The 17,501-nt window shown below is 32.1% G+C and overlaps 2 protein-coding genes across 2 annotated transcripts; both read left to right on the plus strand.

The window, feature by feature from the left end:
• Positions 1-1,063: 1,063 nt before the first annotated feature.
• On the plus strand, positions 1,064-6,637 carry LOC139482079 (dual specificity protein phosphatase 3-like). Its single transcript, XM_071265732.1, has 4 exons — positions 1,064-1,171; positions 2,432-2,547; positions 5,200-5,411; positions 6,068-6,637. Exons 1-4 carry the CDS (start codon positions 1,169-1,171, stop codon positions 6,268-6,270), a joined length of 534 nt encoding a protein of 177 aa, XP_071121833.1. The 5' UTR covers positions 1,064-1,168; the 3' UTR covers positions 6,271-6,637.
• Positions 6,638-10,062: 3,425 nt separating this feature from the next.
• On the plus strand, positions 10,063-17,128 carry LOC139482080 (BET1-like protein). The gene is made up of 4 exons (XM_071265733.1): positions 10,063-10,137; positions 12,136-12,221; positions 12,765-12,821; positions 14,527-17,128. The coding sequence occupies exons 1-4, from the start codon at positions 10,110-10,112 to the stop codon at positions 14,692-14,694; spliced, it is 339 nt and encodes a 112-aa protein (XP_071121834.1). The 5' UTR covers positions 10,063-10,109; the 3' UTR covers positions 14,695-17,128.
• The last annotated feature ends 373 nt before the right edge of the window (positions 17,129-17,501 follow it).

Consider the following 17,501-nt stretch of genomic DNA (forward strand, 5'->3'; position numbering starts at 1 on the left):
CAACCCTCCCCCTATACCTCTAGCCAATGTAGAAAAGCAAACGAACTTTACCCTTCCAGAGGAATTGAGTTTGCCCAAACCATATTTATGTTCTTGTTTAAATCTCATTTTAAACAATGGGCACTATAGCAGAGCAGACTACCCTTTAAGAGCACCTGAGTGTGCCCCGAACTATTTCTATATTTTTGTTTAAATCTTTAATTTTGAATGACGACAATTGTCACTAAAGTGGCACATTACTCTCCCGGGGTACACTCAACCCAGGGCAATTGAGTTTGCCCAAACTAAGTTCATGCTTTTGTTTAAATATAAACTGTTCTATGTTTTTGTTTGCTATTTTCTTACTTTGTATTCTTTTATATTTTTCCGAAATAAAGTTTTGACAGCATCATTTGGTATAATATAACTTTAAAAAGCAAAATCTGGATTTTTTAAAACTGAACTAAAACTAATGGGTTTAAAGAAATCAGATAAGCAAAGGCAAACAAAAGACAGCTATCTTAAGGAACGAAATTAATTCAATGAACGTGCGCCTGAAAGTTGAAAACAGCTCTATTTTGTCTATAATACATGACCATAGTTTATATTTATTTCATATCATCAAAGCCAAATCTGCAAAGTTTCTACTGTCATTGGTAAGTCATTATGCGAAGTTTCTACTGTCATTGGTAAGTCATTATGCGAAGTTTCTTTTATATTATTTCATATCATATCGATCACAAGTGCAAAATGACCGACTTTTGTTAAATTTTCTGTGTGAAAGAAATGTTTTGTCCGAATCGTATACCCAATATGTAGAGTTGTATCGCGTAATAATTAATGTGTTTCCGTTTTATTACGAACACTCTCGATTAAATCATGTAATGTTGTATTTATTTTTAAATACCATTTTTAAATGGTAAATTAAGAATATTAAATATCGCCAATATAGAGTAAACAGGCTATCGATTTCAAATTTAAATTTTTTCATGGTTTTCATTTTTCAATTAACTTCATTGAAAATTAATGATCCAGTCATGGAGATAAACATTTTATTCAAATTAAAACAATAGGCTTGTTTATACCTTCTTTCTAACTTGAAAGGAACTGGTTTATTTTTGGACCTATCTACAAATTTAAACACTGACCGAATTCTTGTGGACCAAATGAGAAGGATTAATAGAACAAAATGGTGAGTAGGAATATATATACGTGTTAAATTTTACATTTTAAGTGTTAACAGAAGCTGACGTTTTTATCGAAATTGTGATTGTGAGTTAAATTGAAAGTCATGATATTATGTCTCATTCTTAAGGAATCATTTTATCATGGTGTTTTTTTAGTTTTATGTATTTATTGCAGGTGTATAGCTCTGCTCGTTTGGAATTTTGATCTTAATAACCTTTTAATATATTTTTTTTATCCATTTTCATTTCATTTTTTTTTTTCACTTTTTGGAAATCGTTAGCAAGTATTGTCTTCTTTGTCCTTTAGAAATTAATAAGTGTCTTCAAATGTTAAATTTTAAAGGTTTGTGTTATTATAATTTGAAAAGGAAAAACAAATACATTTATCAATTGTATCCCACCAGTTATTTCGAACACAAAAATGGCACAACTCTGTTATTGACGTGTCTATAAATGTTACTTCAAAGAACTACTATTTAATACGACTAATTACCAAAATCAGTCATATTGATTGTTCTGATTTGTAAGCACCATTTTGCATAATTCCGGAGTAATGATACGCGAGGAAGGAGAAAAAGATGGGGGGAAAGGGCTCCGGGCTAGATATAAGTTGTATCGTTGAGCGCCAGGCTCAAAAGTATGAACTGCACCGGAACGTTCCTTTTCAGCAATTTAGGGAACAAGTTCGGGGCAAAACTTTAAGTACTTCGGTTTTCTCTGAGCTGTCTCTTCGCTCCACTAATAGGCTTCGAGCTTCAGGGGATTGCCAGAAAAGTAAAGCGGTTGTACTTTTTTACACCACATACATGTAGCAATGAATCCATTCATTATTTATAACCACACTATAGAAGAATATCAAAATGACCTTGGTAAATGACAAAAAATAACCAAGATACGGGAAAATATGTAACAGCACGAATTCAAATTCCCAATAGCATTTCTTTACATTTGTACTAGTATACTAAATCAAACAAAGTATATAAAAGGTAAAGAGAATTGTCTCATTAGCAATCTTCTTATTTTTATATTAAGATTGCCAACAAATTTAACAAAATTTGACATAAAGATGTGAATACAGAGTAAATCATGATGTACATTTGTGTACACCATGCGGGGATTAATGGTTGCTAACTTCCGCCACATTCGGTCTCTTCTAAATAGCTGTCATTCTCATTGGTATAATATTTATATTGACTTAAAATATGCATGATGATTTTTCATATATTGATAATTTACAAATAAACATTTTTACGTTACACTTGTAGGAATCGTACGATGTCCAACTTTGTAACGAAGTTTTAATGTATTTTATGGACAGGAAAGCTGATGGCGCAGACTCAAACATAAATGAAGTCTACAAAAATCTATTTGTAGGAAACGAGTAAGTAAAAATAGTGTCCTTTGGTTATTTTTCTATTTTCCTTCTTCTTTTTTTTTGGGGGGGGGGGGGGGGGGTGCTTAAGTAATAAAAAGAAATGCGACGTAATAGTATGTGCCGGGGGGTGGTGCTTAAGTAATAAAAAGAAATGCGACGTAATAGTATGTGCCGGGGGGGTGGTGCTTAAGTAATAAAAAGAAATGCGACGTAATAGTATGTGCCGGGGGGGGGGGGGTGCTTAAGTAATAAAAAGAAATGCGACGTAATAGTATGTGCCGGGGGGTGGTGCTTAAGTTATAAAAAGAAATGCGACGTAATAGTATGTGCCGGGGGGTGGTGCTTAAGTAATAAAAAGAAATGCGACGTAATAGTATGTGCCGTCGTTGCGACACCAATAAAACAACACAATTACGTCAAAAAAGACATCTAGTCAAAATTCAATATTCATTGTTCTACTAAAGGTAACTGCCCATATGTCAAGCTCTAAACTCTACTAGTGTAGTACATATAAGTTGTCAGTGCATTGAACTGATTCTTAGAATAAAACAATGTTTTGACAATTTAACACTGCAAAATACGTGCAGGGACTATGTACTTCATTTGTGGTTTAGATCATGATAGTCATGGACGCATTGATTACTAAAATTCCGCCAGCACATCTTCAAACTCATTGCTATAGACGGATACAAATGGTAATGATGTCAGTGACGCTTTTTCATGCCCGTAGCTACGTTTACGTCAAAACGCCCGGGCGTACACTTGAATTTTGAAATAAAACAAATAAATAATCGACATAGAATAAGAAAAACTGGTCAAAAGCACATCAGCCTTGTGCTTCTTTTTTCAATGGATTGTAATTTTGAACAAAAAGGGACTAAATTTACTCAAATAGATCATTAAATATATTTGTTCGAATCTTTTGTAAAAGTCTTAATCTACTATGAATTCTACGTACTTTTCTTATATTTAAAGCAATTCACTATCTGCTCAGATTCGATATGCTGTTTTTATTTTTGTCAAGCCTGTGATTTATGTCCCAAAAGCGAGACAAAGCTGCGTCAATATTTAGGTTCCGAATGTGGATAAAGTCTTTTGTATGACTTTCCGTGAAATTTTACGAAAGTTGGACAGAAACTGTTTATGATCAAAAGAGTTTTCAGAGCAATATAATAATACAATAATATCTTTAATTTTCCCGCATTTTAAGGACAAAATGTATTTCTTTCTGCAATTAATAAGTGGTCGCAGTTTGGGCTTACATTTTGTTATTTCTCAATTACATGAACTACTTGTCGAACCTTCATCGAATTTTATGAAAATGCCGAAGAAGCCTTTTCTATGACTAATGTCTAAAGCAGTAAAATTTTCAAAGCATTTGTTTTCGTTCATTTTTCTGTTCTTCTCTGATAGACAGATAGCTATAGCTGGACTCTTTTTTACGCAATTAATTGTTTTACATGCTCAATTTATAAACCTTCATAAATATTTCGGATCAAGAAAAAATTAACAAAAGAAAATTTTAGATTTTTTTTAAAAATCCCTATAAAGGAATGATAAATTGATTCACTCTTTGTGGGAAGAAATCCTAGGTGTTCCAGAATTTTTTTATATTGCACCTCTTAGAATTATTTTTTTGTGTTCATTAAAAGGTGCTTTTTTCGATTATATGCTCGCTCTCGGCACCCTTTAAACTTATTTAAAGTAATATTTGTTTGGACATTTTCTCTAAAACCAATGACCATTAGGCTAGCATCCAGTTTAACACGATGAATAAGTTAACATATTACAAAATTTAAGCAAAACAAATAAACCATTTAGATTCAAAATAAAATTGAGAATGGAAATGGGGAATGTGCCAAAGAGACAACAACCCGACCATAGAAAAAAAACACAACAGCAGAAGGTCACCAACAGGTCTTCAATGTAGCGAGAAATTCCCGCACCCGGGGGCGTCCTTCAGCTGGCCCCTAAACAAATATATACTAGTTCAGTGATAATGAACGCCATACTAATTTCCAAATTGTACACAAGAAACTAAAATTAAAATAATACAAGACTAACAAAGGCCAGAGGCTCCTGACTTGGGACAGGCGCAAATATGCGGCGGGGTTAAACATGTTTGTGAGATCTCAACCCTCCCCCTATACCTCTAGCCAATGTAGAAAAGTAAACGCATAACAATACGCGCATTAAAATTCAGTTCAAGAGAAGTCCTAGTCTGATGTCAGAAGATGTAACCAAAGAAAACAAACAAATTGACAATAATACATAAATAACAACAGATTACTAGCAGTTAACTGACATGCCAGCTCCAGACTTCAATTAAACTGACTGAAAGATTATGATTTCATCATAAAAGTATGTTGTTATCAATGATTTTTTACTGACAGGAATCATTACGGTATCTCATTCTCGATAGCTTTCAGGGGCTACGTTCCTTTCGAACCCACTACCAGCAGGTGCTTTAACATTGAGCGGTTGGCTACCCTCATATTCCTCGCCAAGGTTCGGGCGTACACGTAAAAATGACCCAGCTACGCCACTGTTTTTCGGTGGATACCAAACAGGGGATGTTTATAATCAAGTAAACAGAACAGCCAAAACAAAATACAATTTATCTCACAATGTTTTATAACTCCATATTCCTTTTTTCAGGGTTATTGCACGGGATGCGACAAAACTAAAGGAACTTGGGATAAATCTAGTTATAAATCTATCTCCAAATGAAGTGAAAACGAACCCATTAATTTATGAACCTTATGACATAAAATACTGTCCACTAAGTTCGGATGATAACGTATACACATGCTTATTGAATATTGTTGAAGATGGTGCGGACCTGATAGAGGACACAATAAAAGATGGAGGTAAGCTAATCTACTCAGACTTTTTTCCTACTGTGTCGTACACTATTCAGGTACTCTATCAAGTGAGAGCTATAAATGAAAGTAAAAACCAAGCTAAAAATAGATGCAATTTACTTATCATTCAGGGTATAACGGTATCTGTTTCTCTATATATACACGAGCAAAATTATCGACAGCTAGTTAATTGTTTTCTTTATTATTTTAAATAAAATCTAAAAATTAGCATTGGCTGTTCCAGCCCCCCTTTTTTGTGGGGAACATTTGTTGATTATATAGGTGACCACAGAAGCATGTCTGTAGGGGGCTCCTATTATGGCAGTCAGTGCCTCCTTTTCTATTTCAAATTTGTGATCATTCATTTTGAGTTACATATAAATGAAAAGTCTGGAAAACCAAATTCAGCAAGTTTGCAAAAGTTGTGAACAAAATTAGTACGATGTTATAATCATATTTACCTGTGGAAGATAAAAGCGGGTGTTAGAAATGGAAAACAAAGGTTTCGTCATCAAAAAATTCTTCCTGGACCCCATTGCCCCCTGATATCAAATAGCGACCCTTTATATTTTATAACTAAACAAACTTACACTTTATACGATATTTTTTGTTTCATATACTGTATCTAAGGGGAAAAATACAATACCATTTTATTATTGCAGGTAAAGTCTTGGTTCACTGTTCAGGCGGAGTCCGAAAATCGCCCGCAATGGCAATTGCCTATCTCATGCTAAAGGAACAGTTGCCTATCTGGAATGCCGTAAAGTGTATCAGAAGATGTCGTAAAGTGTGTCCTAGCAACGGTCTCATTATGCAATTGTGTATTCTGAATAAAGAAATATTTGACAAAGTTACGCACAAATAGATAACATATACAATGTATATTGGAAGAAAACATACAAAACATATGGCTGCATTTACATTTTACTTTAGTGCGCATGCAGGCATGCAGTATGGTAAAAAGAACAGTTCAATACATTGCCATTGCATACCTAAACGTTTGGAGTTCTTGTTCAAACAAGTCGTTTGGGCAGGTACATATAATATACATGTATGTATTACATGTCTCTAGTTTGAGAATGTAGAACATAAGATTTTATTCTTATGTATGAATTAGTTGTGCTACTATTTGTATAAGCTACCTCAATTTTATGTGACACTATTTTAATTGGAGTTTGACCAAAACATACTTGTTGCTTTAAGTATGTAAATAAATAAAAATATGACTCAAACGCATGTGTTTCATAGTATAATAAGCCATATATATATATATATATATATATATATATATATACTTAAGAATTATGGTCGATGGTCTTATTATTGATTTATTAGATGTCTATAGGTACAGGAGCAGCTTTTGTAAAATTACTACCAACGAACATGTATACAATCATTTGTGTATCAAATGTATGTTTTATAAACAATTGTTAAAGAAATTCATTCCATATTTCCTGAGTGTAATATATGATAGACAATTTTAGTTGATTGATTGGTTGGTTGGTTTGTTGGTTATAAAATGTTTGCAATGTATCAAGTGACAAGTTCTTTATATCGAGTGGTTGGAACCGCTGTATTGGTCGATTTGTTGTTACGTTTAATGGTTGATGGATTGAATTTATAAATATTGACTGTTTTCTAGGTTAAAAATACGCATATTTTATATTGTCTATTTATTGATTAATGATTTATGTACGTGACGTCCAGTGAAAAATAGTTGACGATTTTTTTTTTACTCGGAGAAATAGGCAAGGTGTTTTCCTCATGAATAAGAGAAATAGGACGGCGACAACTTCCTCGATTCAATGAATAGGCGAAAATCTAAAATTCAATGCTATTTTCAGATTCACACCAACACGTAAATAACAAATACGAAAGTTCTGATACGGGTTCGATATAAATTGCAATTAAAAACATACACTACAAATAAATTGTAAAGTCTGATGAGTTTAGAAAAGGGAATACAATGTATAAAACAAGATTCAATGATATTTCATGACGAGTGTTAAGCCTAGCATGTCCAAATGCAATTTATGATATTCAAACTAAATTTGGTGTTTGCGCATGGCCTGGGAGAGATAGATTTTCTCTATTATTTGTAGTTGCCATTTTATGGACTTTCATAAAACATTTTGACCTTTTTAGCATTGTTTATAGCCTGGTTGAACGGAATATTAGCGTAATACAGTTAAAGCATAATTTTATTTATCTATCATAACATAATAGTAAAGATTACAGGCAAAAAACGGAAAAAAAATTATATAAAAACAAACCGTCATTCAAGGACATAATTCCTATCAGGAGTTGATTAAGATTTCGACTAAGTGATAACCAAAAGTTCCAAGTGGTGAAGTTATAAAGTCATGCCCACGAAAAAATAACAGACACCATCACGAGTTGGATGACCAATATGGCATATCAGTTTCACAGACCGACAACGAATATGTTCCGATCATCGTAAACACAACCCCGGTCTCATTTTCCATCAATGTAAATACCCAATTAGACTTATCATGCGTAGATATTGAACTTAGAGCAACATGACTGGAACTACATGTAGAGAAAGATCAGTTTATTCTTCCGGAGAACCTGCGATCACCCCGGTTTTAGTGGGTGTTAGTGGTGCTCATTCTTTAGATTCATCGATTCTGCGTTTTGTGTGCTGCTGTAATGAGACTGATGTGGTGTGATTGCCAATGAGACAACTATCATAAAAAGTTTAAATAAAGTAAAATGAGCAACTATGTGCAAATGTACGGGCTTCATCAATGAGAAAAACCCTTACCTTAATGTATTGCTATAAAGATCCCGACAGAAAATAAAATTAATTTGGAACAATTCAATTTAGAAATCTTAGTTTATTTTCGACTTGATATCGATCACTACTCTTCTTTTTTTTAGCCTTGCTGAACAGATGATTAGCTCAAAACAGTGAAAGCATAATTTTCTTTATCCATCATATCATAATACAATTATTAAGATAACGTACAAGCCATCATATTACAATTATTAAAATATCAGACAAAAAAAATGAGAAAATTTTTGAAAAAAAACGTAATTCAAGACTCAATTCGACAATGTGTTAACCAATAGTTCCAAATGGTGAAGTTAAAGTCATGCCTACAAAAAAATTACGAAGATCATAATGAGTTGGATGACCGTTATGGAGTATCTGTTTCACAGATGACGAACACCATGAACACTGAATATGCAAAACACAGAACAGCGCTAAGATAACTCGAAAGGCAGGATTTAAACGTGCATGCTTCGATGGTCTTAGCCAGAGTGTAATTATGTCTCCATTCATTGAAAAATCGCAGATCTCAGAAAGAAAAAAATCCGAACAGATCTTAGAATCATATTCAAAACAGTGTGGCTGTGGACATTGATTGACGACCTAAATTATCCCATTGACTAGGACAGATTAGGTGAACGTTTGTCTGTAACGACCACTGCTCACTACTTGCTTATTATAGAATTTAAACTGTGGGATCACCAAAGGTTCTTAAAGTTTTTAATATTAAAATAATTCGAAAAATTAACCAGAAATAACCTTTATGTTTTGATTTATATTATTGATATAAATCAAAACATCGTGTTATTCCTGATTAGCTTTTCGAATTACTTTATTCAGGCATTGAGAACCTTTGGTGACCCCACAGTTTAAGTGTCTTTAACAAGTACACAGTGAGCAGTGGTCGTTACAGACAAACGTTCACATAATCTGTCCCAGTCAATGGGATAATTTAGGTCGTCAATCAATAGTCACAGCCACACTGTTTTGAATATGATTCTATTTAAATTATTGATATCAGAGGTATCTTTTTTTGAGATACCAGATCAATCGCCAACCATTCTAACATTTGCAAAGAAAGAAAAATGGATATGAAAATTTCACAAGATAATGAATGTAAGCATTGTCATTCAGATAAATCGCCAATAAAATTGTGTTCAGTACAAAACATTATGGACCCTTAACTTAAATATTCCAATTTATTATTCTATTTTAGATCAAAACTACCGTAAACTGTATGTAAGGACATAGTTAATTATATTGGCTTCATTAGCTGGTAAAGTTAAGATAACGCCTTAATTCCTCCTGAGAATCTGAGACTGTTTTAACACAGTAGTCTCAGCTTCCTCATATTATAAATAAAACTTTTAAGGACCCGTCAGCTGAGTGTCCGATTGAGGGCTCTTTTTCTTGTTATTTAAGGAGATTATGTTTCATATTTCTTTTTGATTATAAATCTAATGAAAAAGATCTTAAATAAACGAAAAGTGCAAAACTCGTCAGCAATTAAGTACCCTCTTGGTAAATAGTCAGTTTACTGAGTAAAACTTTATACCGTGAATGCCAATCGGTTATATGACAGTCTTCACTATACCTACACAATAATTTATATTTTATTTGCGATCTTGTTTTTATAGGGGGAAATGTGGTCCATCTTTAGAATAAAGGTGTATAAAACATGTAAAAGGCATATAAAAACACACTGTAATATTTGGTGTCTAATCAATGTTATTCTTTTCCGGAAATTTTTCAACCTTTTATCCGAGAACGGATAAAGTATTAAAAATGAAAAAGTTATGTCATTGAAACGTTTTATTAATCGCAATCTATCACTCTTTGTTTAGAATAATTTTTGACATTGTACAAATGTTTTGCTGGAGATTTTGACACATCAACACTCCGAAAAAAAAATGACAGATAACAGGAACAACCGGAATGGTAATAGTTATCTGCGTCTCTGTCTGTATCTGTATGGTTACGTCGTAGCTACCAATTCTGGCTTTAATACAACGGGGTGAAGGCGCCGTCGATTTACTGACGTCTCGTGAGAGCAGCTTTAAAGCTCTCAACGCTCGTTTCGCGCACAATAGTGTACCCATAGTTATCTGCGTCATTTTTTTTATTTCGTTTCTTCAATCAAAACATTGTGACTTGGATTGAGAGTTGTCTTATTGTCATTCATACCACATCTTCCTATATCATGTACATGTATGCTGAGACTACTATAGCATTTGTATCACACAGTGTTATAGTAGTCTCAGATGTATGTATCCAGATCATGTTTGCATGAAAGTGTTAAAGCCTGATATGTCATAATTGTCTATAACCCTTACTCTAAGAGGGCGGTTAAGAGTTATTTCGTACAACGTTTTCCGCCTTTTTATTTGTGTTTTGATGTTTTATTTCCCGTTTACTCATGTTTGGTTTCGTGTGCGTGCTAATGTTCCCCCAATACACCATATCACTATTCCTGGCTGGCCCTTAGAATCTGTACTACTTAAACTATTGACGTCACACAACAATCACTTTTCCATTGTGGAGTCGGATATTTTGTATTATGGCGTCAAAATTTTACAGGAACCTGTGTGATGACATGTAATGGCGGACAAAACAAATACATGTAACTACATGTATAAGATCTATAAGGTGTATTCATATCATACTATTATGACCATTACATTTGGGACCCATTGAAGAAAAATATAATTACAGAATAACTAATCGAAGAATTCAAGTGGAGAAAAATATTCAACAGGTGACTGAACAACTGTAATTCACAAATGAGTGTAGCGCATGAGTTAATTATCAATGTTGTTCCGTCAAGAGTTGAATATTTTTCCGATATTTGAATTCTTTTATTAGTTAAATAGATACACATGTAACTCTATAGCATGTACCAGGTCATTACAGATAATACCTTTCTGAATTTACAAAAAATGATCATGTACTCATCAAAGTGAGAGGGTTAGCGCTATAAAACCAGGTTTAATCCACCATTTTCTACATTTTCTACATTTAAAAATGCCTGTACCAAGTCAGAAATATGACAGTTCTTGTACATTCGGTTTTGATGCGTTTTGTCATTTGATTTTGCAATGTGATTATCATGATTATGGACTTTTCAAATTGATTTTCCTCTATAGCTAAGTTTTGTATTTTTGTGATTTTACTTTTTGCATATGGTTTCTTCATTCAGATGATTCTAAAATTTGTACAAGCTTTTAGAAATGTATATACTTGCACTATGTATAAAATGATGTACATGTATGTTTATTATGGTTTTATTTCTAAATTTTTAATTTCTCTTTGATAACTAGATTTAAGGAAATTTTGATATCTTTCTTAAATCATGTAAATAGTATTATTAATATAGCTTAACAAATGCTTGGAAAGTAAATTTAATATGTATTTCAGGCAATCAATTTTTATAAATTTCCTTTGTATTTTACTACAGTTACTCATATAAAATGGTAGTATACAAAAAAATGAGTTAACTCTCCTAATAAATATATAAGTCTAGACATTGCTAGAGTGCCTGCCAAGAAATAAATATATTTCAAAAAGTATTTCTACATGTACAAATGTAGGTATACCCTTGATTAATAATGGGGTAGAATGGAATACATACATTCATGTAGATTTAGAAACCATTTTAACTAGGCCATAAAAAAGAATAGGTGTGTTTGCCCTAACCCTACCTACATGTACCCAGAAAATAGCTGCCTTCTCATAATCTTTTATTGTCCTGATGTGAAAATATTTTTTCATTCTGATAGCCATGAAGAATTATAAACATCTGATAAATTCTCTTTTCCAAAAAAAAAAGAAAATGCCTACCTACATGTTTGGGTAGGGTTTGGGCAAACCAAAATAATTGTGGCCCTAGGCAATGACATGTAATTTTTTTTAAATTGACCATATACTTTTACATTTCAGGATTGTCTAGATCAGAAGAAATGCTTGATTCTGAAAACCAAAGACGAGTTGATGGATTATCAGACAAAGTATCAAGACTGAAATCAGTATGTGCTAACCTGACTTAATACAGAATACTGTAAATTCAGAAATTATTGCAATGTTTTCATTATTGCGAAAAATTGGACAGTGTTATACATGTACATGTTATAATTGCAATAATTCAAACTTCAAATTCAAATTTCTGAATTTACTGTAACTTGTGCAAGGTGCATGAATCTAATATCTGTTCTAAAATATCATATTTTTGTCATTGTTGAAGATAGCTTTACAATTGAAGTTTAACCTTCCTCACTCCAAATAATTGTAGTTGAATCAACTAAATTCAATTCTTTATAAAATGTAATATTTAATTTCGCTTCCCACTGATAAATTTAAGCAATTTGTACCCATCAGTGCATACAAGCACTTAATTATTGAATGAAACTGATAATATATATAGCAAGCAAGTAAAGCAAAACTGGAAGATTATATGCATAACATGATAAAAAAATATGTTTTTCAAACAGAGGAGTTGTAGGCCCTCTAATCTGTTACTGATTCAATTTTTATATACCGGTAGTTCTCTTTCATAATTTTACTATTTTCAGCTTGCGTTTGATATAGAAACAGAATCAAAAGACTCTAACAGATACTTGGATGACATGGTAGGTTCTAAATCTTCTGGGGCGGATCCAGCCATTTTAAAAAAATGCTACAACTGCTGGAACCCCAAATCTGGATCTCCAACTAATCTTCTTGTTTTCTCACAATTTTTATCATGTTGATTAAAAACGTCATTTTGTCTTTTGCTGTTAAAATAAAAATAAGAAGATGGGATATGATTGCCAATGAGACAACTCTCCTACAGAGACAAAATGACATGGAAGTGTACGGCCTTCAACAATGAGCAAAACCCACAATACCACATAGCAAGCAATAGACTGGCATTGTTTTCTCTAGTAGAAAGATGATAAATTTCCATAATCTAAAACCATGTTGTTATATCTTTTATTTTCTTACTAGTATTTTGTTTTAGAATTTTTCATCATTGAACCACTACTAGCATATTGGTATGCAGTTATATTAGCCTTGCTCATTTCCTAACAGATTATTTAGCCCTGCACCTTCAGTCATGATTTATTGACTTTAGATGTCTTGCATAGACTACATGTTAAAAGTATTGCAGCCATTTTGATATCAACAATTGCATTTTACTACATATATGTATCAAAATTACATTTTAAAAGGCAAGACATATATCTGTGTCAACAATTTATTGCATAAATATTTGTTGCATATTTTATTTTTACCAAGTTTAATATTGGTTAAGCCTAACCATGTGCTTATCAACCTTCTGTTGTCCTATCAATGTGAGGCCAAATAAAAAAGTATGTGTGGTTCAAGTTGCATCTAAAAAAAAGTTAGGGTAGGTAGGCATGGTAGGTAGGGATTTTTTTTTTATTTTATGTTTTTTTTTTACATTGAATCTATGGGAGCAACATTCTGACTTTAACAGTGCTTAATGAAAAATGACAATAAAATCTTTAGGGTAGGCTATTTTTAAGCAGAAAAAGTAGGGAAGGTATGGTTACTGGAACCACACATATATTTTTATTTGGCCTGAATATCTCTTTAGTATCTTCTGCCCTTTTTGTGAAAGATTTATTTTGCTCATGCCATATCTTTTGCTATATACACGATACCATATAGTGGGTTATTTACGCAGGTGTAAAATTTGGCAATTTTCAATGAATAAGGTATACTAAATATTTTGGCGGTTATTATTTTGGCAGATTCAAAACTTTTATCAATACATTTGCATGTGCATTTTTAAAATCGGCTGAAAATTTTTTGGAGATTTTGTTCTATCCTCGAAATTACATCCCGCAAAAAATCACCCGCTATACAGTATAAATATATACTTTGCAAGAGACAAATTTAAATAAAATTTAAAAACTTGTTTCAGATTGACTACTACAATGTAATATATGTCAACTTGTACTGTTCAATTGTTATAATTTTAAATAATAAATACTGTTTAAGGTGGTACCAAACACCTTGACTAAAATTCATTTTGGCTCGTTTAATTTTCATAAAACTAAATGTCAAAATATTTACTTCATAAAATTACCTTTTGACAAAAATAAATAAATTTCAAAAAACTTGAACCTGGCGCTCTCTCAGAAAAATTTTATTGACATTTAGCAGTTTGACAAACACTAATTTTGATAATTGAGCAGCTTAATATTTCCTTAACAGTACAATTTGATTAAAATGGTTAGCTTATTTTACAGAGTTATTTCCCTGAAGTGTTATGTACCACTTTAAACTAAAAAAATGTTAATAACTGATAATGATTTTACATTGCAGGGTAATGACTTTGAGAGTACACATGGATTATTAGGAGGAACAGTTAATAGACTTTCTCATATGGTGTCCGCCAACAAGGGAAACAGGAAGTTAATGTGTTATATGATTATAGGACTTGTGCTGTTGTTTTTCTTGGCATATTATCTCATTACAAAAGTGACTAGTTGAGAAATTTTGTTTATATTGTTTTGCAATGAGTTTTAAAATTCCACTGAATGTTGATTATTTAATAACACCTCTGCAGTTTCTCCCTGTAATCTGTAGGATTTCTTGTCTGTAGATATTTGACAGAGGCCATACAAGCTTGACTTCTATCATGGAGTGGCTCATGTGATTTATTTTGACAATAGAGAATCATTCTATGTAATGTTCTTTCATGTGGAGCATCTGAAAATTTGAGATGTTTTATGTACAGCTCGTGAGGGAATTTATTTGGATGGTGGGTATGGGTACATGGGTATATATTGGAAAAAGCTCTAGTATGATATCCCCATTGTTCATCCTGTGTTGAGGATACACTCCTTTTATCAATCATAAGAGTTGACACATAAAACGTCTTTAAAAAATATTCAAGCTTTTGTTAAGATGTGCTCCAAAATTTAAATGTTAATTTTTTTACCTCAGGAAGGGGCTTGATCAGGAAAAATTGTCAAAATTCACATTAACTGTAGTGTAGTTGTTCATTAATTTTGATAAAGAACATTCAATGGTATTTTTAAATGCTGTGTAATTAATTAATATTTATTGTGCATTATTGTTATGTAAATGGGGTAATCTTTTTTAAAGATTCATGCATTTTCTTCAGTGCAGGACACTGTTGATATCAATCTGATTTCGATAAAATCATGTGTATGGACTCCCTAGGTTGGTTCCCTCCATGCAATATTCATTATGCTTCGGAATATACAAATGTTTGTTATTAGGAAGAATTTCAATAACAGACTGGTACCAGTCTAGCACTTCCCTTACTAAGCTTTGACATTTCAATCTGTTTACCAATGAAATAATATTTGAAGATTTACTGTGTACCATTACAATGAAACTGGAGGAATCAGAAACAAAGAGGATACCAGACTATTGTCAGATCCTTTAAAGGGAACAACCATTTAATTGCAAGGGGGGTTGATTTTTTTCCTAAAACAATTATTCTGATCCCCAATTTGATGAAAAAAATATATTATTGTCAAGCAGATGACAAAATAAGAACATTCTGAATCCAAAATTTCCCCATAACTTATAGTGTTAAATATTGAAAAAATAACAATTTTATAGCATTGAAGAACTAAAAAGCAACCCCCTTGAAATTAAATGGTTTCTCCCTAAGTTAAACATTGTCACATGTACATGATCAGCATTACAATCAGGTTGTTGTCTCATTGTTGGGGTGCACAAGAAGCTTCTGTATGCCAGAATAAATCAAGATGGGGTGAATAATAAATTATTAATAATATTGTTACATATACAAATGTAATGTTTATGTTTTTTGTTCAAAATTTACAAACCCTTATCATGGTTAAGCATAAAAAGCAATTGAATATTATATTGTGTCTTTTATTTATTATTGTGCTTGGGGTGCTGATATATTGATGGGATATTCAAACCTCCTTTTATTCATTACTACTACAGTACTGTTACTTTCAACTCAGAAAGTATAGTAAGAATTTAATATTTCAAAGGAGTAGGTTCAGTAAGACCCCTTTTTGGCCCCAAAATATAGCAGTTTTAGGAAGTTGTAAAAATGTAATCTTTAAGTTATATTTTGGAAAGTAAAATGCTTCTGCTACATACATATGAGCTGTTTTTGACATACAATGCACGTGCACACATATCGCGTTCTAGCATCATTAAGTCATGCTAAATTACTGAAATCTTCAAACTTTTAGCAATTTGGGTAATTTTTAGACAGTTTACGTCTAAAATGAAAGTGGCCGCATTCGTGTTCATTCATGATATTGCATGATATTGAAATGTCAGTTGTATTTGATGATAATACAAAACATATATAAAGGTTGAGGATGAACACGGATGCGGCCACTTTCATTTTTGACAAAAACCATCTGAAAAGTGACATTTTTTGGCATATTGATAGATTTTTCATATTTAAGCTTGAATCAGAGCGTTTTTAATGTCAGACCAAATCAGTTAAAATCTTTCACATAAACTAATCAAATCAATTGAAATAGACACTTAAGTGTTTAAAAAGTGTCCAAAAACTTTCGTTAGATGAACCTGAAATTTGAGGCCAAAATCAGCCCTTACCGGACCTACTCCTTTGACATATTACCGACTGAAATTTTTGATTGATTATTGCAATTTCGGGAAAAGCTAACTGCATATAGATATATGTATCATATATCATATTCAAGCTTTTGATATTGTGATATTTTTGCAGTTGCAATATTTGCATGAATATAAAATCTTGCAATTGTTTATGAATTTATAGTAATAAATTTGAATGCCAATCAATTAATTGTGATAGTAGAAGATTGGGAAGCCATTTCAAAAACATGAAATATTGTTTTAAAGTTGCATGTATATTTTGTTGTAATATGTGCTAAACATCTTGTATAAAACAATCAGTGTATTTTATATTTGTAGTAAAGTCGACCAATTAAATATCATTAAACATATGTTTTGTTATCACTTGCAGTATTATTGCACATTTTCATTTCTCTTCTTTTTTCACCATTTTGTGAATGGACAAGGAGTTGGTAATTTTTAATTGAAATGAAAGGGAAAATAAAGATGTAATGAAAGAGTGTTTCAACAGTAGTACTGTGCTCATCACATTCATAATCAATTCCATTTTCAATTGTAATGTTTTTTATTTTTTCTCTCAGTTTGGTTGAATATGCTGCTTCCCATTAATAAGATTCAGCAATAAGCCCCTTTTAAAAAATTCTTCAATTGCCCCTGGTCAAAAATACAATTGAAGAGTAAAAAATGATATGCAATCAGATGACGAATTTTCAATG

Source organism: Mytilus edulis, chromosome 7 (genome assembly GCF_963676685.1).
Source record: "Mytilus edulis chromosome 7, xbMytEdul2.2, whole genome shotgun sequence".
In the NCBI taxonomy this organism is placed as follows: domain Eukaryota; kingdom Metazoa; phylum Mollusca; class Bivalvia; order Mytilida; family Mytilidae; genus Mytilus; species Mytilus edulis.

Excerpts from the sequence above, each read along its gene's own strand:
- LOC139482080 (XM_071265733.1), top strand. The coding sequence starts at position 10,110 with ATGACAGATAACAGGAACAACCGGAATG. Across the intron at positions 10,138-12,135 it reads TAACAGGAACAACCGGAATG|GATTGTCTAGATCAGAAGAA; the intron begins GTAATAGTTATC and ends TTTACATTTCAG. Across the intron at positions 12,222-12,764 it reads AAGTATCAAGACTGAAATCA|CTTGCGTTTGATATAGAAAC; the intron begins GTATGTGCTAAC and ends TACTATTTTCAG.
- LOC139482079 (XM_071265732.1), top strand. Across the intron at positions 2,548-5,199 it reads AATCTATTTGTAGGAAACGA|GGTTATTGCACGGGATGCGA; the intron begins GTAAGTAAAAAT and ends TCCTTTTTTCAG. Across the intron at positions 5,412-6,067 it reads GGACACAATAAAAGATGGAG|GTAAAGTCTTGGTTCACTGT; the intron begins GTAAGCTAATCT and ends TTATTATTGCAG.